Genomic DNA, 26,887 nt, shown 5'->3' with positions numbered 1-26,887 from the left:
GACAGTTTCTACTGTGTATGTTTTAGTATATAGCCGGGCTCGTGACCGAAGGGTTGCGGGTTCGAGACACGTCACGGCACTGTGTTGTATCCTTGAGCAAGATACTTTACTCCGCTTGTTCCAGTCTACTTAGCTATGAATGAGTACGTGGTTGGGCAGTGCTAGAATTGTTGAATGCTAGCTGTGAGCACCGAAATGGCAGCACCGGCCTGTATGCTCCCGAGGGAGTTGAGAAAGGTATTGGCTGGTTGCAAAGGCCCTATAACAATGGATAATACTGTGTGAACCGCTTTGAGACAACCTATGTAAGAACCTCGAATTATTATTAGTAGTAGTCGTAGTGTTTATGTGGCTCAGGACACCAAGACTTCGCATTTTGGAATCCCTAATTTGTGTGCAATGGAGTGGAATTCGATTTTTAGGTCACCTGAGACAAAGTCTCAAGTGACCTATTGCGATCGCCTTTTGTCCGTCGTCGTCCGTCGTGCGTCCGTAAACAATTTACATTTTCGACTTCTTCTCCAAATCCTCTGAACCTGTATAAATATATCAGGTGACCGTTAAGGCCCATGGGCCTCTTGTTAATCTTGCAATTTTCTTTGTGCTTTTTATCTCATAGTAAATGAAGAAATGTCACAGAGACATGTACAAATGGAGAAGGCTGTGAAGATGCCAATCAAAGTAAACTCCGACCCCTCAAGACCGCTTTGCAACCTAAGCTGAGAAAGCGTAGGTGTCGAAATGGTCTAGAGAGGTCTGATTTTAATTAGACTATAAAGATGTACGAGTATCGCACCAAGTACAAGATTTATGTAACCAGACATAACGCCTCCATTGCTTTTGATTAATTAAACGTTTCTGATCACAGGGATATGAGAATTATAGACATGGCATTTTGAAACCGTTCTTGATGTGAACGAAGTATTATTACAATTACTGCAGACGTTTTCAAGGTTGAGACCAACCCTTGACAATAATGTGGTATCTTTGCGGTTGTTCATTTAATTGTATATATCCCGAAAACTGTTTCATAATTTTACCTACACACCAGAAAGTATATAAAAACAAGGCAAACAATCTATTAGTCCCCTACCGTTAGTGTTTGTTCTTTACCAAACTGTTCACCTATCTTAGGATCAGCATGCAATAAAGAAAGTATCTTGATACAGAATACGGCTTTTTTTCATTGATGACAGTCAGAGGTTTAACATCAAACTCACAGCGTTTTTCTTCTGGCACAGTTAATTCCGTCTCTCGGGGATCTTTCTGCATACCAAATGGTGCTCCTACCTTTTTATCACTCCGGTATCATATACCTTTATATCAATTAGGTTAATCCTGATGAAATAGTGAAGAAGATACGCCCTAGAAAAAAAGGGTAAGGTAAAAGCAAAGGTCACAGTGACCGCCTTCTTGTACTCTGCACTCCGCCATCCAAAGTTGTACAAACATACAAGATCGGGTTAATCCTGGTGAAATAATGCATGGGATGGGCTCTGGACAAACTCTTTCAATGGCTGAGGTCAGGGGTCAAAGCCAATATCACAGTGACCTACCTTACGTACACTGCACTCCACCATCAGCATTTGGTTAATCTTGGTGAAATATTATATAAAATATGCCGCATTATTTTTTAATTTAGGTAAAAGCATAGGGAATCTGCTTCTCTTAATCTGCACTCCGCGATCTCATGATGTACTTGCATACCAAATCTGGTTAGGACCTAGCTACTCCAGGTGAAATTATATAGAATTGTATGCCCCAGACATTTTTTTTTCAAATGTAACTAGTTCGCGAAGTCACAGTGACCTACTTCTTTTGCTCTGCACTCCACCATCCCAGGATATATTTGCACAAAAGTGGACGGGCGGAGTGAAAACCTATAGTCACCGGTGGGGGACTAAATATCAGGCCACAGTGTTCCTGACCAGCGATACAGACAAAAATCAACTAATTAACTTGGAGATTTTCCAACGTTGACTAAACAAACTCTCCGTTTTTCTTGGCACGTGCATGTGTTTGCCGATATGAATCACAGAGTTAGTATAGATATACAATAGATTTGTTGACTTACCGACCTGTGATGGCGCCTTCTGTTTTCCTTTGCCTTGTTCTCAGTTCATAACACGGGAAAGGGTTTATCGGAACCCTTTCGGGACTGAAAGAAAGCAACGAGAGTTGTGTGCGTTAATTACACGGCTCTAAAACAGCACATGGTAATTTGTGGCTAGAACCCTTTTGTAGAAACCATCACTAATTAACNGAGCTACATAGAGGAAACCATAGAACGGTAAGCATCATCTACATAGAGGAAACCATAGAACCGTAAGCGTCATGTACCTAGAGGAAACCATAGAACGGTAAGCGTCATCTACCTAGAGGAAACCATAGAACGGTAAGTGTCGTCTACTTAGAGGGACCATAGAACGGTAAGCGTCGTCTACCTAGAGGAAACCATAGAACGGTAAGCGTCATCTATATGGAGGAAAACATGGAACGGTTAACTTAGCTACCTAGAGGAAACCATAGAACGGTAAGCGNGCAATTTTCTTTGTGCTTTTTATCTCATAGTAAATGAAGAAATGTCACAGAGACATGTACAAATGGAGAAGGCTGTGAAGATGCCAATCAAAGTAAACTCCGACCCCTCAAGACCGCTTTGCAACCTAAGCTGAGAAAGCGTAGGTGTCGAAATGGTCTAGAGAGGTCTGATTTTAATTAGACTATAAAGATGTACGAGTATCGCACCAAGTACAAGATTTATGTAACCAGACATAACGCCTCCATTGCTTTTGATTAATTAAACGTTTCTGATCACAGGGATATGAGAATTATAGACATGGCATTTTGAAACCGTTCTTGATGTGAACGAAGTATTATTACAATTACTGCAGACGTTTTCAAGGTTGAGACCAACCCTTGACAATAATGTGGTATCTTTGCGGTTGTTCATTTAATTGTATATATCCCGAAAACTGTTTCATAATTTTACCTACACACCAGAAAGTATATAAAAACAAGGCAAACAATCTATTAGTCCCCTACCGTTAGTGTTTGTTCTTTACCAAACTGTTCACCTATCTTAGGATCAGCATGCAATAAAGAAAGTATCTTGATACAGAATACGGCTTTTTTTCATTGATGACAGTCAGAGGTTTAACATCAAACTCACAGCGTTTTTCTTCTGGCACAGTTAATTCCGTCTCTCGGGGATCTTTCTGCATACCAAATGGTGCTCCTACCTTTTTATCACTCCGGTATCATATACCTTTATATCAATTAGGTTAATCCTGATGAAATAGTGAAGAAGATACGCCCTAGAAAAAAAGGGTAAGGTAAAAGCAAAGGTCACAGTGACCGCCTTCTTGTACTCTGCACTCCGCCATCCAAAGTTGTACAAACATACAAGATCGGGTTAATCCTGGTGAAATAATGCATGGGATGGGCTCTGGACAAACTCTTTCAATGGCTGAGGTCAGGGGTCAAAGCCAATATCACAGTGACCTACCTTACGTACACTGCACTCCACCATCAGCATTTGGTTAATCTTGGTGAAATATTATATAAAATATGCCGCATTATTTTTTAATTTAGGTAAAAGCATAGGGAATCTGCTTCTCTTAATCTGCACTCCGCGATCTCATGATGTACTTGCATACCAAATCTGGTTAGGACCTAGCTACTCCAGGTGAAATTATATAGAATTGTATGCCCCAGACATTTTTTTTTCAAATGTAACTAGTTCGCGAAGTCACAGTGACCTACTTCTTTTGCTCTGCACTCCACCATCCCAGGATATATTTGCACAAAAGTGGACGGGCGGAGTGAAAACCTATAGTCACCGGTGGGGGACTAAATATCAGGCCACAGTGTTCCTGACCAGCGATACAGACAAAAATCAACTAATTAACTTGGAGATTTTCCAACGTTGACTAAACAAACTCTCCGTTTTTCTTGGCACGTGCATGTGTTTGCCGATATGAATCACAGAGTTAGTATAGATATACAATAGATTTGTTGACTTACCGACCTGTGATGGCGCCTTCTGTTTTCCTTTGCCTTGTTCTCAGTTCATAACACGGGAAAGGGTTTATCGGAACCCTTTCGGGACTGAAAGAAAGCAACGAGAGTTGTGTGCGTTAATTACACGGCTCTAAAACAGCACATGGTAATTTGTGGCTAGAACCCTTTTGTAGAAACCATCACTAATTAACACCCTGAGAGAAAGCAATAATCACCAATAATATGAGAGAAAGCAAGCTCCAACACCCTGAAAGAAAATAATTACCAACGACCTGAAAGAAAGCAATTATCAATAAACATAAGAAAAAGTAATCACCAACATCCCGAGCAAAAAGCAACCTAGCTATGTCTCCAAGGCCAAAATTAGCAGGAAACACAGAAGAGTAAGGTAAACCCGTGATTCGAACACGTAATCGATGAAACCAATGAACTACGAACAAACAACAAAGGAAAAAGATAAGCGCCATCTACAAAGGGGAAACCACAGAACGGTAGGCGTCATCTACATAGAGGAAACCATAGAACGGTAAGCGTCATCTACGTAGAGGGACCATAGAACGGTAACCGCCATCTACATAAAGGGAACCATAGAACGGTAAGCGTGTTCTGCATGGAGGAAACCATAGAACGGTAAATGTCATCTATATAGAGAAAACCATAAAACGGTAAGCGGCATCCACATAGAGGGAACCATAGAACAGTTAACTCAGCTACATAGAGGAAACCATAGAATGGTAAGCGTCATCTACATAGACAAAACCATAGAACGGTGAACGTCTTCTACATAGAGGGAACAATATAACGGTAACCGGCATCTACATAGAGGGAACCATAAAACGGTAAGCGTCATCTACATGGAGGGAACCATAGAACGGTAAACGTCATCTATATAAGGAAACCATAGAACGGTAAGCGGCATCTACAAAGAGAAACCCATAGCACGGTAAGCGTCATCTACATATAGGGAACCATATAACGGTAACCGCCATCTACATAGACAAAACCATAGAACGGTGAACGTCATCAGCATGGACGGTAAGCGTCATCTACATAGTGGGAACCATAGAACGGTAAGCTATATATACATAGAGGGAACCATAGAAAGGTAAGCGGCATCTACAAAGACAAAACCATAGAACGGTGAACGTCTTCTACATAGAGGGAACAATATAACGGTAACCGGCATCTACATAGAGGGAACCATAGACCGGTAAGCGTCATCAACATAAAGGGAACCATAGAACGGTGAACGTCATCAGCATGGACGGTAAGCGTCATCTACATATAGGGAACCATATAACGGTAACCGTCATCTACATAGACAAAACCATAGAACGGTGAACGTCTTCTACATAGAGGGAACAATATAACGGTAACCGGCATCTACATAGAGGGAACCATCGAACGGTGAACGTCATCTACATACAGGGAACCATAGAATGGTAAGCGTCATCTACATAGACAAAACCATAGAACGGTGAACGTCATCTTCATAGAGGGAACCATAGAACGGAAAGCGTCATCTACCACAGAACGGTAGGCGTCATCTACATAGAGGAAACCATAAACCGGTAAGCGGCATCTACATAGAGGGAACCATAAAACCGTAAGCGTCATCTACATAGAGGGACCCATAGAACGGTGAACGTCATCTGCATGGACGGTAAGCGTCATCTACAGAGAGGAAACCATAGAATGGTAAGCGTCATCTACATAGACAAAACCATAGAACGGTGAACGTCAGCTACATACAGGGAACCATAGAACGATAAGCGTCATCTACTAAGAGGAAACCATAGAACGTTAAGCGTCATCTACAAAGAGGAACCTATAGAACGGTAAGCGTCATCTATTTGGAGGTAAACATAGAACGGTTAACTTAGCTACCTAGAGGAAACCATAGAACGGAAAGCGTCATCTACCACAGAACGGTAGGCGTCATCTACATAGAGGAAACCAAAGAACGGTAAGCGTCATCAACATAAAGGGAACCATGGAACGTTAAGCGTCATCTGCATAGAGGAAACCAAAGAACGGTAAGCGTCATCAACATAAAGGGAACCATGGAACGTTAAGCGTCATCTGCATAGAGGAAACCATAGAACGATTAGCGTCATCTACATAGAGGGACCCATAGAACGGTGAACGTCATCTTCATACAGGGAACCATAGAACGGTGAGCGTCATCTACATAGAGGGACCATAGAACGGTAACCGTCATCTACATAGAGGGAACCATAGATCGGTGAGCGTTATCTACATAGAGGAATCCATAGAACGGTAAGCGTCATCAACATAAAGGGAACCATGGAACGTTAAGCGTCATCTGCATAGAGGAAACCATAGAACGGTGAGCGTCTTCTACATAGAGGGACCATATAACGGTAACCGTTATCTACATAGAGGGAACCATAGAACGGTGAGCGGTATCTACATAGAGGGCACCATAGACCGGTGAGCGGTATCTACATAGAGGAAACCATAGGACGGTACGAGTCATCTACATAGAGGAAACCAAAGAACGGTAAGCGTCATCAACATAAAGGGAACCATGGAACGTTAAGCGTCATCTGCATAGAGGAAACCAAAGAACGGTAAACGTCATCTATATAGAGAAAACCATAAAACGGTAAGCGGCATCCACATAGAGGGAACCATAGAACTGTAATCATCATCTACTTAGAGGGACCGTAGCACGGTAAGCGTTATCTACATAGAGGAATCCATAGAACGGTAAGCGTCATCAACATAAAGGGAACCATGGAACGTTAAGCGTCATCTGCATAGAGGAAACCATAGAACGGAAAGCGTCATCTACAAAGAGGAACCTATAGAACGGTAAGCGTCATCTATTTGGAGGTAAACATAGAACGGTTAACTTAGCTACCTAGAGGAAACCATAGAACGGAAAGCGTCATCTACAAAGAGGAACCTATAGAACGGTAAGCGTCATCTTCATAGAGGGACCATAGAACGGTAAGCGGCATCTACAAAGACAAAACCATAGAACGGTGAACGTCTTCTACATAGAGGGAACAATATAACGGTAACCGGCATCTACATAGAGGGAACCATATATCGGTAACCGTCATCTACATAGAGGGAATCATAGAACGGTAAGAGTCATCTACATAGCCTAGAGAATCATAGGGGAACCATAGAACGGTAAGCTATATATACATAGAGGGAACCATATAACGGTAACCCTCATCTTCATAGAGGGAATCATAGAACGGTAAGCGTCAACTACATAGCCTAGAGAATCATAGGGGAACCATAGAACGGTAAGCGGCATCTACATAGAGGGAACCATATAACGGTAACCGTCATCTACATAGAGGGAATCATAGAACGGTAAGCGTCATCTACATAGCCTAGAGAATCATAGAACGGTATAAGCGCCATCTACATAGTGGGAACCATAGAACGGTAAGCGTCATCTACATAGAGGGACCATAGAACGGTAACCGTCATCTACATAGAGGGAACCATAGAACGGTGAACGTCATCTGCATAGAAGGAACCATAGAACGGTGAACGTCATCTACATAGGGGGAACCATAGAACGGTAAGCGTCATCTGCATAAAGGGACCATATAACGGTAAGCGTCATCTACATAGAGGGAACCATAGAACGGTGAACGTCATCTACATAGAGGGAACCATATAACGGTAACCGTCATCTACATAGACAAAACCATAGAACGGTGAACGTCATCTTCATAGTGGGAACCATAGAACGGTAAGCGTCATCTACATAGCCTAGAGAATCATAGAACGGTATAAGCTCCATCTACATAGTGGGAACCATAGAACGGTGAACGTCATCTACATAGTGGGAACCATAGAACGGTAAGCGTCATCTGCATAGAGGGACCATATAACGGTAAGCGTCATCTACATAGAGGGAACCATAGAACGGTGAACGTCATCTACATCCAGGGAACCATAGAACGGTAAGCGACATCTGCATAGAGGGACCATAAACGGTAAGCGTCATCTACATAGAGGAAACCACAGAACGGTAAGCGTCATCTTCAAAGAGGAAACCATATTATGGTAAGCGTCATCTACATAGAGGGTACCATAGAACGGTGAACGTCATCTGCATAGAAGGAACCGTAGAACGGGGAACGTCATCTACATAGAGGGACCCATATAACGGTAACCGTCATCTACATAGGCAAAACCATAGAACGGTGAACGTCATCTACATAGTGGGAACCATAGAACGGTAAGCGTCTTATGCATAGAGGGAAATAGACGAGGATCTATGAAATTTTTGGGGGGGTGCGAAAATAGAAATAGAATCTATATGTCTATGTATATCAGAGACGTTTACATTGTATATATAGATATATGTAATGTATACGTCTCTGTGTATATCATTATTTTAATATAATATAAAAATATATAATATGATAACATTCAGAAATGTTAGAATGGTTAGATGAAATATTATTCAAATTCGAAATTTCATCATTATGATGTCTGTACATGAACTGAAAGCAGAGACCTAAAGTAAATTTAGGTCTATGCTGAAAGCGGGAACAGAAACCTGATGCAACTATTCCGGATATACAAGTCCGGTTACTTTTCCAATTTAGAAACATTCAAAATGGCTGCGCCCACAAAGCCCCACGGTCCAAGTAAGGACGGGGCACTGACAGACTTATCGTTAATAAATTTTACCAATGTGGTGGATGAAGTGTTAGGAGAAAAGAATGGAAATCGAAAATACCAAGCTCCTATTATTATTGGTGGCATACCCAGACTTCCAATGCACAAACAAGAGGTCAGGATCTCCAAGTTCTTCGAAAGTTGCAGCTTCAAATTTTGTGCCAGTGGGGTCATGGGTAAGATCTTCACTAATTATATATACATCATATCCTGATCATATATTGGAATACACATTCTATATCGATTCTGCTACTAGCTTTCATGTTAGGTGTATAAAGTTGATATGGCAGCACTTTTCAGTTAGTACCTTTTATATATGGGCCTACAGCGCTAGCACCAGACTATAACCAGGTGGTGATACAATTTGTCATTTTCACAAAAGTTTAGACAACTAAATTTATAATTTTTGTACTGAATTGTATTTTTTATTTGATTATGTTGAAAGAATGACGCCCTTTTTTGTTCATAATGTGTAAAAGATCTTTGTGTTTTTTTATTTCACTTTATTACCCATTTCAGTAATAACATTATTACTGAAATGTGTAACTAGTACTGTTACCCGAATGTAGGATGATTACCCATATGTGCCATTGTGCCCAACCTGATAACGTTAGTGACCGGTTGTTTTGCCGTTATAATCCACCTACTTGTGTTTTTAATTGATTGTCCTGACATCCCCAGACAATTATATTATATGGTCTAAGGCATATTAGTCTGTTTACCAATTTGTTATATGATTTGAAATTAAATTGTATTCCCAGCCTTCCAACATTTTATGCAAAATTGTATAAACTATTCATTTATCCAATATTCTGACCTATAGAAATAAAAAAAATAGGACTCAGTAATTGGAGTCCTGAACTCGTGATTTTCCTGTGTGACTCAACAACTGTGTGAGGACACATAATTACTGTATATGAGATTCATAAAAAAAAATGAGAAAAGAGATGTTCAGGCCTCGCCTGAAAAAAATTCTACCAAAATCACTGAGTCAGATTAACCAGCACACCAGTTCATCAAGAAATAGTATCTTATCTGTAGAAATATGTTTCATAGTACATTGTTTATATATATACGTGTAGTTGATCTGGACTGGTATGATCATCGGCATCAAGATAGCTCAATATTGGTAGAGGCCTATAGCTAGGGTCCATCTAAAACTTGGAGGGTCCTAGGATCAAATTCCAGTCTGGTTGTACATTTCTCTTTCTCCTGTTACAAAGTTGGCGAGCTTGACATCTTTTGTTCCAAGCAGTGATTAAATGCATGGCAAGGGGATACGCAAACCTAGGTTAAAGATAGTTGTGATTTCGGGGCAAAACTTAATAATAGGAGGGAGGAACATCAATGTAGCGGATCTGGACTGGGTCAATCGTCAGTGACCAGGCCAGGTAGCTCAATTGGTAGAGTGTCCGTCTAAAGTTTGGAGGGTCCCAGGTTTTATCTACTATACCACAACTAATAAACACTATGTATATATATAGGATCTTATAGGATCTGATGTATACATGAGGTTCTGTTTCATTTGAGATTCATGAAATGAAAAATGTGTGACGAGTTTCATCATATGAAATGAAAACAAGTGTAAGATCCCTTTTATCACATAATCAAGATTTGTGGCATTTATTTGTGTAAAACGACAATTTTCATGCAACCTTGAAATTTATAATCCGCCATTTTGACTCCAGTGCGTAAGTCTGTGACATCACGTACTTGTCCTAGGCGTGACGTCACAATTGAAACTTACAACCAATCACAGGGCGGATAGGTCATATTACTTGGGTTAATACGCAAAAAAAATGAAATGGGTATATTCTCTGGATAACACAGTAAAATAAAATAAAATACCTGGTATGAACTGAATTACATCCATCGTTACATCCTAACACAATGTGTTGGTGTGTTTCAGGGTTCGCCTTAGGAGGTGTTTTTGGACTGTTCACTTCGGCCATAGACCCAATGTCTACGATGTCTACAGAAACCCCAACTACAAAGATGGTGCTAAAGGAAATGAAAGCACGATCCTTGAGTTACGGGAAAAACTTTGCCATTATTGGAGCCATGTTTGCCACAACAGAATGTGTTATTGAATCAGTAAGTTACAGTACATGTCCTTGGAACCAGTGTAAAATGAACGTCACTTGGAGTGGGTTTTTTTTTTAAATAGACAAGGTTTTGGTTTTTAAGCTGGTGCACTATGAAATTTAACTGTAAATGTCTTCTTGTATATGTTTTTTGAAGAAATTCTTTTACAGATAAAAAGTCAGTTTTAATCTTGGTTGATTACTTTTAACATCACATATGTATGGATCATCGCAGAAGGAATTTCAATACCCCAGTTATTTTAGTTTAAACAGTATTTTATTCAATACCACACATGGGTTATAACAAACATGTGATTTCAGAAGGATTGCAAAACAAAGTTTTTAGCTTATATTAAGTTCTTTCACAGTATTAGTTTACAGTTTCCTTGAAGCCACATGACACTCCTAGGGCTAGATCTAGTGTGCTTGATTGGTGCTATCCATATATGGCATATTTGCAGGGTAAAATGTGTCCCAATCATTTGGATGCTTATCACTCAATCACAGTGGCGTTATTGATTTTCTTGTGCTAACTTTTACAGCCAAATTCTAGCAAAGATTTGCTTGATTTTTTCCAACACGAACAAAAAAATAAGAAATGTCTTCCCAATTCTAATAAAAAATATTGTTATATTTTCTCCAATTGTCAGTAGGCACAGGCTGTTGCAAAGTTTAGGTAGAAAAATCACTGCTGTTAATCATGTAACATAACTTGTTGTTGTATCTTTGATCTCTATATATGCATACCTTACAATCATGGTTTTATTTCCATGACCAAAACTTAAATGCAATTACCCTTAGTTCTAATTCCTCCAACCATTTGCCATTTCTGTTTCTCTTACACAGTACCGAGGGAAGACTGAACTTATCAATGGAACACTATCTGGTGGAATAGTTGGTGGTGTCCTTGGCATAAGAGGTAAGATACAAGGGAGATTATTTGAACACATTTAGTACAAATAGCGACCACAGTTCTGCATGTTACACATTATAAAAGGGAGATAATTTTTGATAATATGTCATATGTGTAAAATATATTTAACAAGGGAAATAAGTTTGCATATTTGTGAAATTTAAAAATGAATATTAATCTGGGATGTTTCATTCAATGCAAATCACTTTTAATGGAGAGTTAGTGGAACATATTGTACAAGGGAGATAACTTTTACAGAGAGTTCAAGGAAATTTTGTGCAAGGGAGATAACTTTTACAGAGAATTCATGGAACATTTTGTGCAAGGGAGATAACTTTTGATAGGAGGATATTTAAAGTACATGTACATGGAACATATTATACACGGGGGATAACTTCTGATACTCTAAATAGAAAACATTTGACTTCTCGCATGATAATGATACACATGTAAAATATTATTCAATGTAAATAACAACTCAAAAGTTAAAAGATCATGGTCAGACCAAACTGTTTTGGTATTTAAAATAGATTCCAGATGAATAAATACATTCATTTTACCATATTCACAGGATATTTGATTACCAATCAGGAAGGTTATTAGGTGAAATATTCATTATACATTGGGACTCTGGAGGGAGTGCTTTGCTGACAACTGATTCATTTATTAGTTTAAAAACCTGTTTTAGGGGGTACTTGAAAATAGCCCTTTCATTAAACTTACAAACACACAAGTAATTGAACATTTCCTGTGGTTTATTGAGATTTTCACATCTTCTTGATGCCAAACATTTTACAGTAGCAGCATGAGGGGTTGGAATTTTTAGCCCACCATCATCTGATGTTGGGCTATTCAAATCACCCTGCGTCCGTGGTCCGTCGTCTGTCTATCTGTCGTCCATCCTTAAAAAATTCTTGTTAACGCAATTTCTCAAGAAGATCCAGAGGGATCTTTCTTAAATTTTATATGTAGGTTCCCCTTCGTCCCTTGTTGTGCATGGCAACTTTTGAGACTGATCGGATGAACAACATGGCCGACAGGCAGCCATCTTGGATTTTGATAGTCAAGGTTTGTTATCGCTATTTCTGAGGAAGTACTGAAGGGATCTCTCAAATTTCATATGTAGGTTCCCTTTGGTCCTTAGTTGTGCAGGGCAACTTTTGAGACTGATCGGATAATTAACATGGCCGACAGGCAGCCATCTTGGATTTTGATATTGAAGGTTTGTATAATTATCACTATTTCTCAGGAAGTACCAGAGGAATCTTTTTCAAATTTTATGTGTAGGTTCCCCGAGGTCTGTAGTTGTGTAGGGCAGACAGGCAGTCATCTTGGATTATGATAGTGAAGGTTTGTTATCACTATTTCTTGGGAAGTACTGGAGAGGTTCATCTCAAATTATATATGTAGGTATCCCTCGGTTTGTAGTTTTCAGGCTGATCGGATATAGAAAATGACCGACAGGCCACCATCTTGGATTGTGACATTAAGGGTTTGTTATCACTATTCCTTAGAAAGAACTGGAGGGATCTTTCCAAAATATGTTATGTAGGCTCCCCTAGGTCTGTAGTCGTGCATGTTAAATTTTGAGACTGATCAGATAAACGAAATGGCTGACAGGCAGCCATCTTTGATTTTGACATTGAAGATTTGTTATTGCTGTTTCTCAATAAGTAGTCGAGTGATCTTTATCAAATCCTATATGTTGGTTCCCCTTGGTCCTTGTGCATATTTACTTGTGAGACTGATCAGATAAACAAAATGGCAGACAGGCTTCGATTTTTGACATTGAAGGTTTGTTAGTACTATTTCTCAGGAATAACTTTAAGGATCTTTATTAAATTCAATATGTAGGTTCCCCACGATCCCTCGTTGTGCATGTTATATTTTGAGACCGATCATAAAAACGAAATGGCTATAGGAAGAACTAAACAGATCTTTCTCATATTGCAATGATCAATTATATTTCTTTCACATTAAGTACTGTACTAGTAAATATGTGAAATGACAAACTCACTTTGAAGGTTGGCTTTCATACACATCAGTATTAAGTTTAGATCAAAAGTTACCTCAAGGTGCATTTACTGTTAACATGACTTGATCAAACAGATTAGAGAAAAGAAGAGAAAAGATCGAACTGACAAAGATGTAATGAAGATGGTACAATGGTGGGCATCTCTTGTTAAAGTTTAAGATGTGACTTACTTTCTGTACTTACTTATATATGACTGGTTTCTGTTTTCAGCGGGACTCAAAGCCGGAGTAATAGGATCTCTAGGATTTGCAGCCTTCTCAACAGCTATAGACTATTACATGAGACACATGTGATGAAATGATTATTCCTAGGATTTATATTCTAATCTTCATAACAGTTACTACATCGGACATGTGACACAACAATGGGGAAAGAGTTTCCTAAAATGAAAGCATATGGCTGCCATTTTGTTTTAGCTGGTGAAATGAAATTGGCATCATACCTAATCATGATTGCTATATATGCTGATGATGATAGACCATCATGAGATGGCTATATATTTTAGGAAGACACTTAAATTTTCTAAAATATTAATGGACATGGAACAAAACGCTTTACTCTCTAAGTGTTGAAGACATCTTTATGTGTACATGTATAAAGCTTTGAAAATGTCAAGTCTGTAATACTATCTGATAAGATATATTTTAAGTGTTTCCATCATTTCATTGGTTATTACGACTTACATCATTACATTGGTTACTTTGACTACCCTACCAAGTATTTCTATAAACACCCTGGTTACTATGGCTACCCAACCTGGTGTTTCTATTAACACATTGGTTACTATGACTACCTTACCATGTGTTCTTTTAACACATCGATTACTATGGCTACCTTACCAGGTGTTCTATTAACACATTGGTTACTATGACTACCCAATCAAGTGTTTCTATCAACACATTGGTTACTATGACTACCCTACCAAGTGTCTCTATCAAAACATTGGTTACTATGGTTTCCCTATCAAGTGTTCTATCAACACACTGGTTACTATGGCTACCTTATCAAGTGTTTCTATCGACACATTGGTTACTATGGCTACCTTACCAGGTGTTTATATCAACGCATTGGTTACTATGACTACCCAACCAAGTATTCTTATCAACACATTGGTTGCTATGTCTACCCAACCAAATGTTTCTTATCAACACATTGGTTACTATGACTACCTAACCAAGTGTTGTTATCAATACACTGGTTACTATGACTATCCAACCAAGTGTTGTTATCAACACATTGGTTACTATGACTACCCAATCAAGTGTTGTTATCAACACACTGGTTACTATGACTACCCAACCAGGTGATTTATAGTTATTTTGGTTGCTACAGTTTGGTTGGGGATATAATTAGAAACCACCAAATGTCCAAAATGTTTTAAATGTGAGCTCTGTGAGTAGAGTGGGTGTGAGTTGATACTTTATGATATAGTTATTAGTATGTTTTTAAAGTCTGTCAGTTGGATTGTGTGAATGTGCTGTATGAAAAAGAATCAAATTTGTGATATTCTTCTTGTTGAAAAGTTTTTAAGAATTTTGTTGTACAAAATAAATAATGATTTTGTGTGGAAATTCAATGTGCTGATTTGTTTGTTATATTTAAAAAAGATCCTTTAATAGGCCAACTAACCGTATTTACCCTATTTCTTTGGCATACACAAAACATATTTTAGTAATATTTCTCCTATTTAACGTTGCCAAAATATTGAATATAGGATTTATTTCCGACAATTTTACCTATCTTAATGTTTTGAGACATGTAACAGTAAACAAACAGCAAGTGAGCTTATGCCATGGTGCGGCGTCCGTCGTCCGTTGTCCGTCTGTCCGGCGTCAACTTTTTACTTTAAACAACTTCTTAACCAAAAGGCCTAGGATGATGATATTTGGCCAGTAGCATGCTGGAATCAAGGGCTACCAAGTTTGTTCAAATAAATGAGCGAGACCCATTTTCAAAGTCACTGGGGTCAGATGTCATAAATCTTTAAACGACTTCTTCTCAATAACCAAAAGGCCCAGGGTACTGATATTGGGCCTGTAGCATGCTGGGATGAAGGGCTACCACGTTTGTTCAAATGAATGACCTTGACTAACTTTCAATGTGACAGGGGTCAGATGTTGTAAAATCTTTTAACGACTTCTTCTCAATAACCAAAAGGCCCAGGATACTGATATTGGGCCTGTAGCATGCTGGGATGAAGGGCTACCATGTTTGTTCAAATGAATGACCTTGACTAGCTTTCAATGTGACAGGGGTCAAATGTCTTAAAATCTTCAAACAACTTCTTCTCAATAACCAAAACGCCCAGGGTACTGATATTGGACCTGTAGCATGCTGGGATGAAGGACTACCAAGTTTGTTCAAATGAATGACCTTGACCCACTTTCAACCTAATGTCCTTGTTTGACATTCAAGGTCACAGGCGTCATATGTTTAAATCTTTTAATAGGTTCTTATGGATCAAACACTGGTATTCTGCCTGTAGCTGTATTATAGTCCACTTTTAAGATTACAAGTGTGAGATTAATACCAGGTGAGCAATACAGGCCCATTTTACCTCTTGTTTTTAGTTCACATGGCACGAAGTGCCAAGTGAGCTTATGCTGTGGCGCGTCGTCCGTCCGTCCGTCCGTCCGTCTGTCCTAAACGACTTCTTCTTAATAACCGAAAGGCCTAGGGTGTCGATATTTGGCCAGAAGCAAACTGGGATGAAGGACTACAAAATAAATGACCTTCACCCATTTTCAAGGTCACAGGGGTCAAATATGTTAAAAACTTTAAACAACTTCTCCTCAATAACCAAAATGCTCATGGTGATGATATTTGGCCAGTAGCATGCAGAGATGAAGGGCTACTTAATTTGTTCAAATGAATGACCTTCACCTATGTTCAAGGTCACATGGGTCAAATATGTTCAAAATATTTAAACAATTTGTTCTGAATAACCAAAAGGCTCAGGATGTTGATATTTAGTCAGTAGCATGCTGGGATCAAGGACTACTATGTTTGATAAAGTGAATGACTTTGACTTATATTCAAGGTCACAGGAGTCAAATTTCTTTAAAATCTTTAAACGACCTCTTCTGAATAACCATGGGTTCCAGGATGTTGATATTTTGCAAATTGCATCCTGAAATGAAAGGCTATAAAATGTGTTCAACATAATGACTTTGTTCGACTTTCAATCACAGGGGTGGAATGTTTAAAAAAAAATGGGTCTTTTGAATGAATTTTAATCATCAATACTGATATTTTGCATGCAGCTTTATTTTAGATCACTTGTAAGGTTACAAGTGTGAGATTTATACCAGGTGAGCGATGCAGGCCCATTGGGCCTTTTGTTTAATGATTTGCCGTATCCCGTAAAATTTTAAGAGAAAATGTTCGGAACTGCAAAATTTAAAAACTTCATATCCCAAATTGATTGCGAAATCTTATCTTGCCGTTTGTACTGGATAATGTTGTAATATTTGGAAATATAACATTACTGTTAAAATTCGAGAAAATTTAAATGTTTTAGATTTGTTTGAACTATGTTACATACTACTCACATTTTGCAAAGGATCACCTATATTTTGAAAAAAAATCAAAATGCTAGAAAGGATATTATACTTTCCTTCCGTACTGTTTTGAGCGAAAATGTTAGCCTTCCAAATCGTCCTGTGTGGGTGTGTTCAGTCAACCATTCTTATTGTTATTTAGGATGAGTTTTGTTCAATTCAAGTTTTTTACTGAATACCTCGTTGTTACCAATTTTAAGGGTAACCCTTTTCTTGTGGCTCATTTCCCGACTGTAATTACGATTTTTGGATTTTTTTGCATGTTGATGAATTAAAAGAAAAATCAATTTTGCAAAAATTATCTCAGTATAACTTATTTTCACATATACTCAAAAATAAAAGTGATCCTTAGCAAAATGTGAGTAGTATATATGTATGATTGCTGGATTGGGTTCTCGTCCCGTCTGTAGACAGTTTATCTAGTTTATTTAAAAGTTACAGACAAGGTTTGATGACATTTCACACACACAAAATCCATCACATAACATTTGTGCATTTGTGACTACTGTTTCCCTTTCCATCAAAATAACATACACCCTTAATTTACTTCACCCGACAGATCATTGTGAAGTCTGTTTCTACAAAAGACATATTTCAATAAACTTGTTACCTGGTAAACCTGTTGTTATTGTAAACAATTTCAAAGAGGTATGGCAATTGTACTTGTAAAATACAGTTTTGTCCAGACACCTAAGATCATGTCTGATGTTAATATTATTTGGCACACACCCTTCCCATAATATGTACATGTTATTTGTAATTGTTTTGTTCTTTAGGTCCAATTCCAATGGTGGGCTGTTCACATAGCGTTTTCGTTCGTGGTCAAGCGTCCCGACTATCGGTAAACATTTGTTTGTTAACATTATTTATTAGAAACTATTAAAGGAATTATAATGAAACTTGGTGTACAGGAATCCATTTGTCCGGCCGTAGTTGATCATGCTCCAACTTGAGATGGATCGAAAAAAACAAAATGGCACCCAGGCAGCCGTTTCGGATTAAGCACTTGAAGTTTGTTACTGCTATTTCTCAAAACATATACGTAGTGGGTTTTAGTGAATCTCAGTATGCAAATTATTCCAGTGTTCAATAGTTGTGCTTGCGTCGATTTGAGATGGATGAGAGAAAAACTGACCGCCAGGCAGACATCTTTGGTTTTGTTGGTTTACATTTTTGTTGTTTTTATTTATATCGCAAACTAGTGAAAGGATTAGAACAGACGCTTATATGCATATCACCTTTGTCTCTAGTTGTGCATGCTGCGATTTGAGATGGATTGGGAAAATAAAATTACCACAGAAAGCTATATTCGAATTTGCATTTTTAGCCTGTTACCGCTACTTCTCGTGAACTACTGAATGGATCATGAGTATTCGTGATCCTACAATTTACATAGCATGTCAGCTAACCACTCTTAGAATGATGGAGATCTTATTTCAATGTAAGAAAGTACATAACGACGGGCGTACATTGTCCCGACCCGTGGTACTCTTGTTTTTACTTCCTTTTTGAAACAATATTTCCCGTATGCCGTGTTCAAGCACTAAATTTCAATAGGGCAGATCAAGGTTGTTATGGTTTTAAGATATAGGACATACCATTAGCCTCTATATAACAGTTTCATTTAAAACAGCTATATTCTGTAATGAACTACAAAACACAGATTGACAAGATATCAATTTATTCATTTCATGTTAACGAAAACAAAGACATATTTTGGAAAAATACAATAATTTATCAAAGCACTACTAGCATATCTAAGACAAAATTTTATAATTGATATGTGTTTCCCTATCAAGGGGATACTCAAAGTACTCAATATAGTATTACGAACTCAACAAGGGAGAAAATATTTTGAAATTACGAAACACTGTTTCCGTTGACAATGCGATGCACTTTTAGCTTTAAAGTTCAAATACCATATCTAAATGATCAAAATTGAATACTTTTTAATAATTTAATAATTAAATAATTTATTTAACGAGTATCAGAGTTATTACAGAGTCGACTCGTATGATTGCCATGGCGATGTTTTCATGGGATAACAACCAAACCTTAAACTATCATAATGCATACTTGTCAACAGTTTTTCCAGACAGTGTTGGTCCTTTCGGAGAAACGCCTTTCAACACTGAAAACATAAAAGTTCGAAATATTCACTTATACTTGTGATAAAATCACGAAAACATAAAAAAAAAAAATATCCACAAGCACATAAACAAGAACTATTTGAAATTATCCAAACAACAAATAACAACATGGACTAAAGTCAATAAACACTTAACCTTTACCTATTAATAAAATGTACAATATAACCTTTCCCGGAATATACTGTGCACACGGCAGCATTCACTTTGCACATTAACTAGCAGTCCCACATTTAATGAAAAATGCCAAAAATATATATATATACGAAAGAAGGTAACTTGACAAAATAATCAGGCTGTAAATTTTAACAAAGATGAATTAAACTATTTTATAGGATAGACTATAACTTATCTGAATTTTCATCATCTGGAACAAAAAATAGCAAAGCATCCAAGTGCTTAATGCGTATAACAATTTCTGTTCAGGATTTTCTATAGACGTCGGAAAAGACGTCAGTCGACTCTAAAAAAGTATTTGACTAACCTCATTGAATGCCTGATTAATCTTGTAGCTAGGATTTACACAAATAAACAGTTGTTTTACCATAATGTTTAACCAAAGAAGGAGTTTATAGAATATTCACTTTACGGAGTGTACACGACTGCCATACACCTATGAACATTTCTTTGTTCAAAGTTTCTTACTGTCTGTGGCTGATAGTAAATCCCCTAGGTAGAGGATTTAATAGCTCATCTGCTAAAGAGTTTGCGAAGATCTATGGTACCAATGAACACATGATAATCATCGTGCTTAGCAAGTCTAAATGATTTACCAGACATGGAAGGTACCAATGAACACTTATGAGCTGCATGAACAGTGCAATACTGACACGAAAACGATTGATCGGAAATTAGAAAAAATAAAGTGCCACCCACCCCCATCACTGTGTAGGTATAATTCACCAAAAGTCTTTCCCGTCTTTACATGTTTGAATGTTTCTTTGAAATGAAATGCTATACTATTGAAATAAGACGCCTTTTTGCGTTTACACATTTTAAGATGCATGCTTTACTTTTAACATTACATGATAAAAGATCCTTTGAACTATGATACTTATTATGTTTTCAATCCAAAATGAAATTTTATTACAGATACTTTTACAGTAATGAAATTTCTCACTATCAATTCCAAAAATGACAAAATCTTATTAATTAGTTTTACGGTTCCAACCTCGCTAAACAAACTGATAGCATATGAGTCAGCATCGTCTCATCAATTTATCGTTCGTCTACGTCGACAAATGTATAATAGCTGACTACAACATCTTTGAACATTGTCTGGAAACATACACATACACACACGAAAGACACAAAGATATCTGACGGCCAGTCTGTTCTTTTCATCAGCTTTGAATTCGTGGGCGTGGGACGTTTCCTTGTCTGTTGAAGCACTAACATAACAGTCTGCGAGATTAACGTATATACTATGTCTGTCCATTTACAATCGGCTCAGTAATATGACCTATTTTTTCACCAGGAATACGCTCACGTGCATTTATTGACGTTACGTATGATGTCAAAGTGGCACGGTAAATCATTCAATATCTATTTTCTCCAGAAATAGACAAGAAACACATCAATGGCGGCTCGCCGTTTCTCAAACTGTTTTCGTTTTTTATTTGTTTCCTACTTTTTGAAAGAAAGACAGTTTGCAACATCACATATTTTCATTTTTTTTTTTTTAATTTATAGAATATTCTGTTTCCGGAAGTTGAAATGCAAAAACGTTACATTTTTTACCAATCGCCGAGAAGAGATCTCTTTTGAATGCGGGATTTATGTGTGTCGGAATAACCTCGATCAAGCTCTAACCCTTCAGTATGGTACTTCTCTTATTTACGGTAGGATGTTGGCTGAGATCATTGCTGTTATCCGCCTTGTGCAGTTCGTCATTGGTAGTTTCTGCCTCGAAGTCTGTTATCTCGGGATCGCGCTTACCAAGTTTGAATGAATTACTAGACGTAAATGGGCGTTTTTCAAAGTTGTAATTGGATGCTAATAGACGTTTTGTAATTTCCTCTATGGTGTCCAAGCCTGTATTACCGCCTTCTGATAGAGATTCTCCTGCAGATGTATGCATTTGGTTATCACGCTTTCCAAACTTATATCCGCCTCCTAAAACAAATGGTCGTTTCCCGAATTTATACCCGCCACCTAACACAAAGGGACGTTTTTCGACTTCTTTGGCCATGTCAGCGCGTTTGCCAAATTTGTATCCGCCTCCTAGCACAAATGGACGTTTTCCAAATTTGTACCCCCCACTCAACACAAACGGTCTTTTTTCAATTTCTGTTTCCGGATCTGCTCGTTTACCAAATTGATAGCCACTTCCAAGTACAAATGGACGTTTTCCAAATTTGTAGCCGCTTCCAAACACAAATGGTCGTTTTTCCACTATGTCACCTTCATTATCTAGACCACGTTTGCCGAAATTGTAACCACCTCGCATAACAAATGGACGTTTCCCAATGTTATAACCACTTCCAAGAACAAATGGCCGCTTTTCAATTTCTTCATCGTCTTCAAACTCGCCCATGCCACGCTTTCCAAATTTATATCCGCTTCCAAAGACAAATGGACGTTTCCCAAATTTGTATCTTCCTCCTAAAACAAACGGCCTTTTCTCTATTTCATTGCCTTCATCATTCTTCATGTCACGTTTTGCAAAAATATGTCCCTCGCGCATAGCAAAGAACCGTTTACCAAAATCGTAGCCACTTCCTAGAATAAATGGTCGTTTTTGTACATCGTCATCCCCAACTTCTCTTTTACCAAATTTGTATCCACTACCAAATGCAAATGGTCCTTTGCCAAATTTATACCCTCCTCCTAAGACGAATAATCTTTTGATCGTGTTAATTTGTTCCCCGTCGTCAATGTTGCGTTTTCCAAACTTATAACCACCTCCTAATATGAAAGGCCGTTTACCGATCTTGTAACCTCCACCTAGAACAAGCGGTCGCTTTTGTACACGGTCCTCATCGTTGTCACGTTTTCCGAAATTATAGCCACCGCTTAAGACAAATGGTCGCTTCAGTAGCGTTTCTCCAGGTTCACCGGAATCCCTTTTTCCAAAGTTGTAACCGCCCCTCATCACAAATGGCCGTTTATTTACTGTAGCTTTGTTATCGTCAGTATCGTCGTCGTCGTCTCTTTTCCCAAAGTATCCACCACTTCCAAAAACAAATGGTCTCTTCCCAAGCTGATGTCTCCCTCCTCTAAACACAAAGTATCTCTTGTTAGTCGCCATTTTATTGCCACGGTCGTTGAAGTTATATAAGGGTTCACCATCGTCTAAAATATACTCGTCTTGTTGTCCGTTTTGTTTGCCAAGTCCATATCCTCCGTATACATTTGGACGCCTACCAAATGTGTAACCTTTTCCTCCAATCACAACCGGTTGTTCCATATCGTCAACCGGAAATTGAGCATAATAGCGGGGTGCATAGGTAAGGCCTTCATCTTTTTCTGGACGTTCTTTGAAACTGTATGGTCCGTCGTCTACAACTCCGTCTGAACTTCCTGGTTCTTCGACACCCTGGTCCAGTATATGTTCTCTGTTATCTTCGTAATATATTGAAGCTGCAAAAACAATCATATAGAGAAAATGAAACTTTTGATCGCAGAACGAATTGAAGTAAAATATGATATAATAATGAAATACAAACTTACATCAAACTAACTAACATGTACCTTTACTAATACTTGATCATTTTTTAAAAAAAAATGTTAATCTGTTTTAGAGATATGAACTGAATTGAAGTGTAGTATTTATAAAAAAAGTCCCAAGGATCATTTAAATGTCTTAAACTTAAGGCTCAACAAGCTCCCTTAAAGATGATATGGTCACTATAACCAATGATGAGTTACAAAACGAATTAAAAAACCCACTTAAGCATTGGAATTCATAAATGCAATTTTGATGTACTGAGCTTCAACTTTAATTATTTAAACAAATGTCACTTCGTAACCAAATGGGTTGCGAAAGAGATTCCCATGTTATAATGCCGATGATCTATTTTTTGAAGAAATTAATTGCAATGCCTTATCATAGACTCAGTATTCCGTCTTTGCGTATTGCAGAGTTATCTTCTCTAGGGAGCAGGTATTGATTGTTACGTCATTGGTTTGGGTGAGAAAATTACGTCGTTTTCACAAAAATTGATGACGTTCCTCTCTTAAATAAGTGACGTAACAATCAATACCTGTTCTCAAGAGAAGATAACTCTGCAATATGCAAAGACGGAATATGCCGTTATGTACCATTTAAATAAGTATAAGTACAAGTTTAATATATCCCAGTTAGATATATGCAAGTTAAATATCTTCTATTAAATATTTAACCAGGTCTTTAAATATGACTTTAGGGACAGTTGAAATAAGGGGTTACTTATTACTTGTTGTTGAATCTTAACTAAAACATTCAGATGTCGAAAAATAACTATTTCCCTTGGTATTTCTCCTCAGTACACATGTAGCTCAGCAATTCAGATTTACAATACATTTATGTGCTTCTATGCAAAATTACATTGTGATTTGGACTTGAAAAATCTTAAACATTCATTTTGACTTTAGTTTAAATCTTTTATGAATTCTGTGCTAGAACTGTAACATTAGCACAAATGTGTCTTTCTATTGTATATGCTTCTATAGAAACCGTATTGGACTTTTAAATGAATAGATTAAAATGGTACACATATTTCTTTATCTGGAAAAAGAGAGAGAGAGAGAGAGAGAAAGATAACGACATCGTGTGTAACTAGGTGTAGCAGATCAGCTTTGTATTTTTAATGTCCACCAGTAAACAGTTTATGAAGAGGGCAACCAACTTCGCCGGGAGCACTAAATTAAATCACCTCATATGATATCATGTAACATGACAGAGAAGGTCAATTATCCTCCGCTCATATTATGCAGTGGCTATCTAGGTTGTTGGCAATACCGCTAATAAATATTGATTGAGCGAATAAATCACTTCATGAAAGAAAAATAGTATGAATGTCAGCTGAAAACATTTGCCCTATAATTTTATTAGCCTTTATCAATATAATAAAACACAAACACCATTGTGTTAGTCAGAAATAAACTTTCCATTGATACATATACATACATGTCTACAACGGGTGTTTGTCTGCATACATGTGAGGGGTTTTGTTTGTCCGGATTGAAAACATATATATTTTCAAAAATATTGTTTCCTATATAGAAATTATTAGGATCGAAGTGCTATAAAAGCCAGTTAAACGTCTGTCTGCTTCGGCTAATATGTTCAGATCTTTAGATAAAAATCATAATGTCGATATTTTTGTTCATACAAATGCTATTATCATTTCACATGTGTGCTCTTTTTCAATGATCATCCTTCTTTTTATTGTCAAACATTGCTTGACATTCCTTTCTCAATTCAATTGTAGCCAGCAAAATATGTATGACATTTCATATTTCTTCACGTAATGTGTTTATAGTCATCATTCTTGTACCAATCTCATATTTTTTAAATGCAGATAACGTAAGCCACTAGTCCAACGAATACACCTACATATCTCAATTTATATACAATGACATAGTTCTCCATCATTAAAAGCCGTCAACCCTTTGTTCTTTAGATTACACAAAAATATAACAGAGCACGATGAGGCGCAGCAACAATATCGTGTCCTGTGTTTATATATATACACTGTTCTTTCAACGTGAGAATGTCTTTTGGCCAATTTACTAGCCCAGCGTTTAATGCATAACAAGGGAAACCTACATTTGATATTATGGAAGACCTGTCAATTACGTCTTGGGAAATAAACACAAACTAGAACTGTCGAAAATAAAGATGTCTGGTGGCCATCTTATTTTGCTAATCAAAATGAAATGTGCACAACGACCAACCACGGGAAACCTAAAGATGAAGTTTGAGAAAGAGCCCTGAACTAATGTCTGAGAAATAGTGACAACAATCTTATCTCCTATTTGATGATCAGCTGTCGGCCATCTTGGTTTCACAATCAGTCCGAAGATTAAATATACTCAACTATGGGAAACCTTCACGTGAAATTTTCTGAGAAAAGAGCTAAACCACTTTAACTTTTGAAATTTAAGATGTCTGTCTGCTGGCCATCTTAGAATGGAATAATAAGTCTACAGGGGTTTCATTATATCATTCCAAGTGGGTTTTTTATTCATTCCCCTAACTGAGTTTTTACTCCTGGGTGTAAACGAAAGACTGCGAATTCTAGCATTTGAAAGTATTCCTGTGCGATTTCATGTCATGTGCAGTTGGGATAGATTTTGAAGCGAATGAATAAACAATGAAATTTCATTGCTCTCAGTATATGCGATTGTTCTTTTGTTAGATATTCCGCTTTTAATACATTACAAGAAATGTCAAAATGTGAAAAAAAACTGAAAATAAATGGAAATAATGTCTTAATAGCCGTATGTTGAATATATGTTACGATCCGTTAAAATACGTTTTAGAACAACATAGTCCTTATATGCATGTATATTAAAACTCATTTTAGGAATGTAGCATAAAGATGTATGCCCATTTGCATTAAACAACCTGTAATCAAAGCAACAGATGATTAATCGTTTTCAACACTTATTCAAAACAAAATGTGAATTGTTGTTCTGAAATCAAATCCAATGTTATGTCCAATTATATTCATAGTAATTGCTATTGATTTAAAGCTCAGTGTTAAGTCTAGCACGCAATACAAACTGATATAAATATGAAATGGATAGCCTTATTTGAAATCTGTTAAGGCCATGTTACATGATTCATAGACGGTCTGTAGTGGCTTCAACTCATATTATATTCCTATATAAAGTGGAGATTAGTTGTGTCTGATCCTACATCAAGTGTAATTGAAGACATCGCTATTTGGAAAAACGGACTTATTATAAAAGGGTAACGTTCGTATAAACAATGTACAACCGCGTCAACACGCGGGGACAAAATTGGTATGGAAAGATCACACAGGAACTGATGAATCAAAAAGAGTACAAACGGTATTTACTGCTTAGTGTTATGTGGTATGAGTGTGATGTGTATTATTAATGACTGATATATACAACTAATGACTAATTTCGTATATCCTGATCATAGTTGGTATATATTCATGAAAAAATAGTAAAACGTGAAAGTATACATCCCAAAATGACAAAATATTTATCACCTAGTAATATTGACGAAATTTAATACTTAATTTGTTTTTTCAATATGGCCGTCTATAAACTCATTCATTATCAAGTAGAATTGTGTACAGTTTTCCGACAAAATGAGTCGATTTACCATATTGCTACATTACATAGCAGTTCATCAGCCCAAAACCAACTAATTACCATTGTTTTTTAAAACTCAGGTGTTAAGCACTCTCATGTTCACTGCACTCCTGGAATATGTCATGATGTAATCGATGGTTATGTAATCATTACCTTGTGAATGCTTCCAA

General features: G+C 37.4%; 2 protein-coding genes across 2 annotated transcripts in view; one reads left to right on the top strand and one right to left on the bottom strand.

The window, feature by feature from the left end:
- The first annotated feature begins 8,640 nt into the window (after positions 1–8,640).
- On the top strand, positions 8,641–15,300 carry LOC110461343 (mitochondrial import inner membrane translocase subunit Tim22-like). Its single transcript, XM_021514784.1, has 4 exons — positions 8,641–8,879; positions 10,613–10,797; positions 11,634–11,706; positions 13,946–15,300. Exons 1-4 carry the CDS (start codon positions 8,642–8,644, stop codon positions 14,026–14,028), a joined length of 579 nt encoding a protein of 192 aa, XP_021370459.1. The 5' UTR covers position 8,641; the 3' UTR covers positions 14,029–15,300.
- Positions 15,301–18,966: 3,666 nt separating this feature from the next.
- The window catches only part of LOC110461381 (protein PRQFV-amide-like), a 39,994-nt gene continuing 32,073 nt past the window's right edge, over positions 18,967–26,887 (bottom strand). Inside the window, exon 3 of the mRNA XM_021514831.1 lies at positions 18,967–23,024. Coding sequence (XP_021370506.1) covers positions 21,250–23,024 — 1,775 coding nt within the window. The 3' untranslated portion in view covers positions 18,967–21,249. The remainder of the gene's footprint in view (positions 23,025–26,887) is intronic.

The sequence above is a fragment of the Mizuhopecten yessoensis genome, unplaced genomic scaffold (assembly GCF_002113885.1).
Source record: "Mizuhopecten yessoensis strain PY_sf001 unplaced genomic scaffold, ASM211388v2 scaffold10603, whole genome shotgun sequence".
In the NCBI taxonomy this organism is placed as follows: Eukaryota; Metazoa; Mollusca; class Bivalvia; order Pectinida; family Pectinidae; genus Mizuhopecten; species Mizuhopecten yessoensis.
The sequence above is the reverse complement of the archived record's forward strand: the minus strand, read 5'-3'. Positions and strand labels throughout refer to the sequence as shown.

Coding starts and splice junctions, on each gene's coding strand:
- LOC110461343 (XM_021514784.1), top strand. CDS start 8,642: ATGGCTGCGCCCACAAAGCCCCACGGTCCAAGTAAGGACGGGGCACTG. Junction 8,880..10,612: donor TTGTGCCAGTGGGGTCATGG/GTAAGATCTTCA, acceptor GGTGTGTTTCAG/GGTTCGCCTTAGGAGGTGTT. Junction 11,707..13,945: donor TGGTGTCCTTGGCATAAGAG/GTAAGATACAAG, acceptor TTCTGTTTTCAG/CGGGACTCAAAGCCGGAGTA.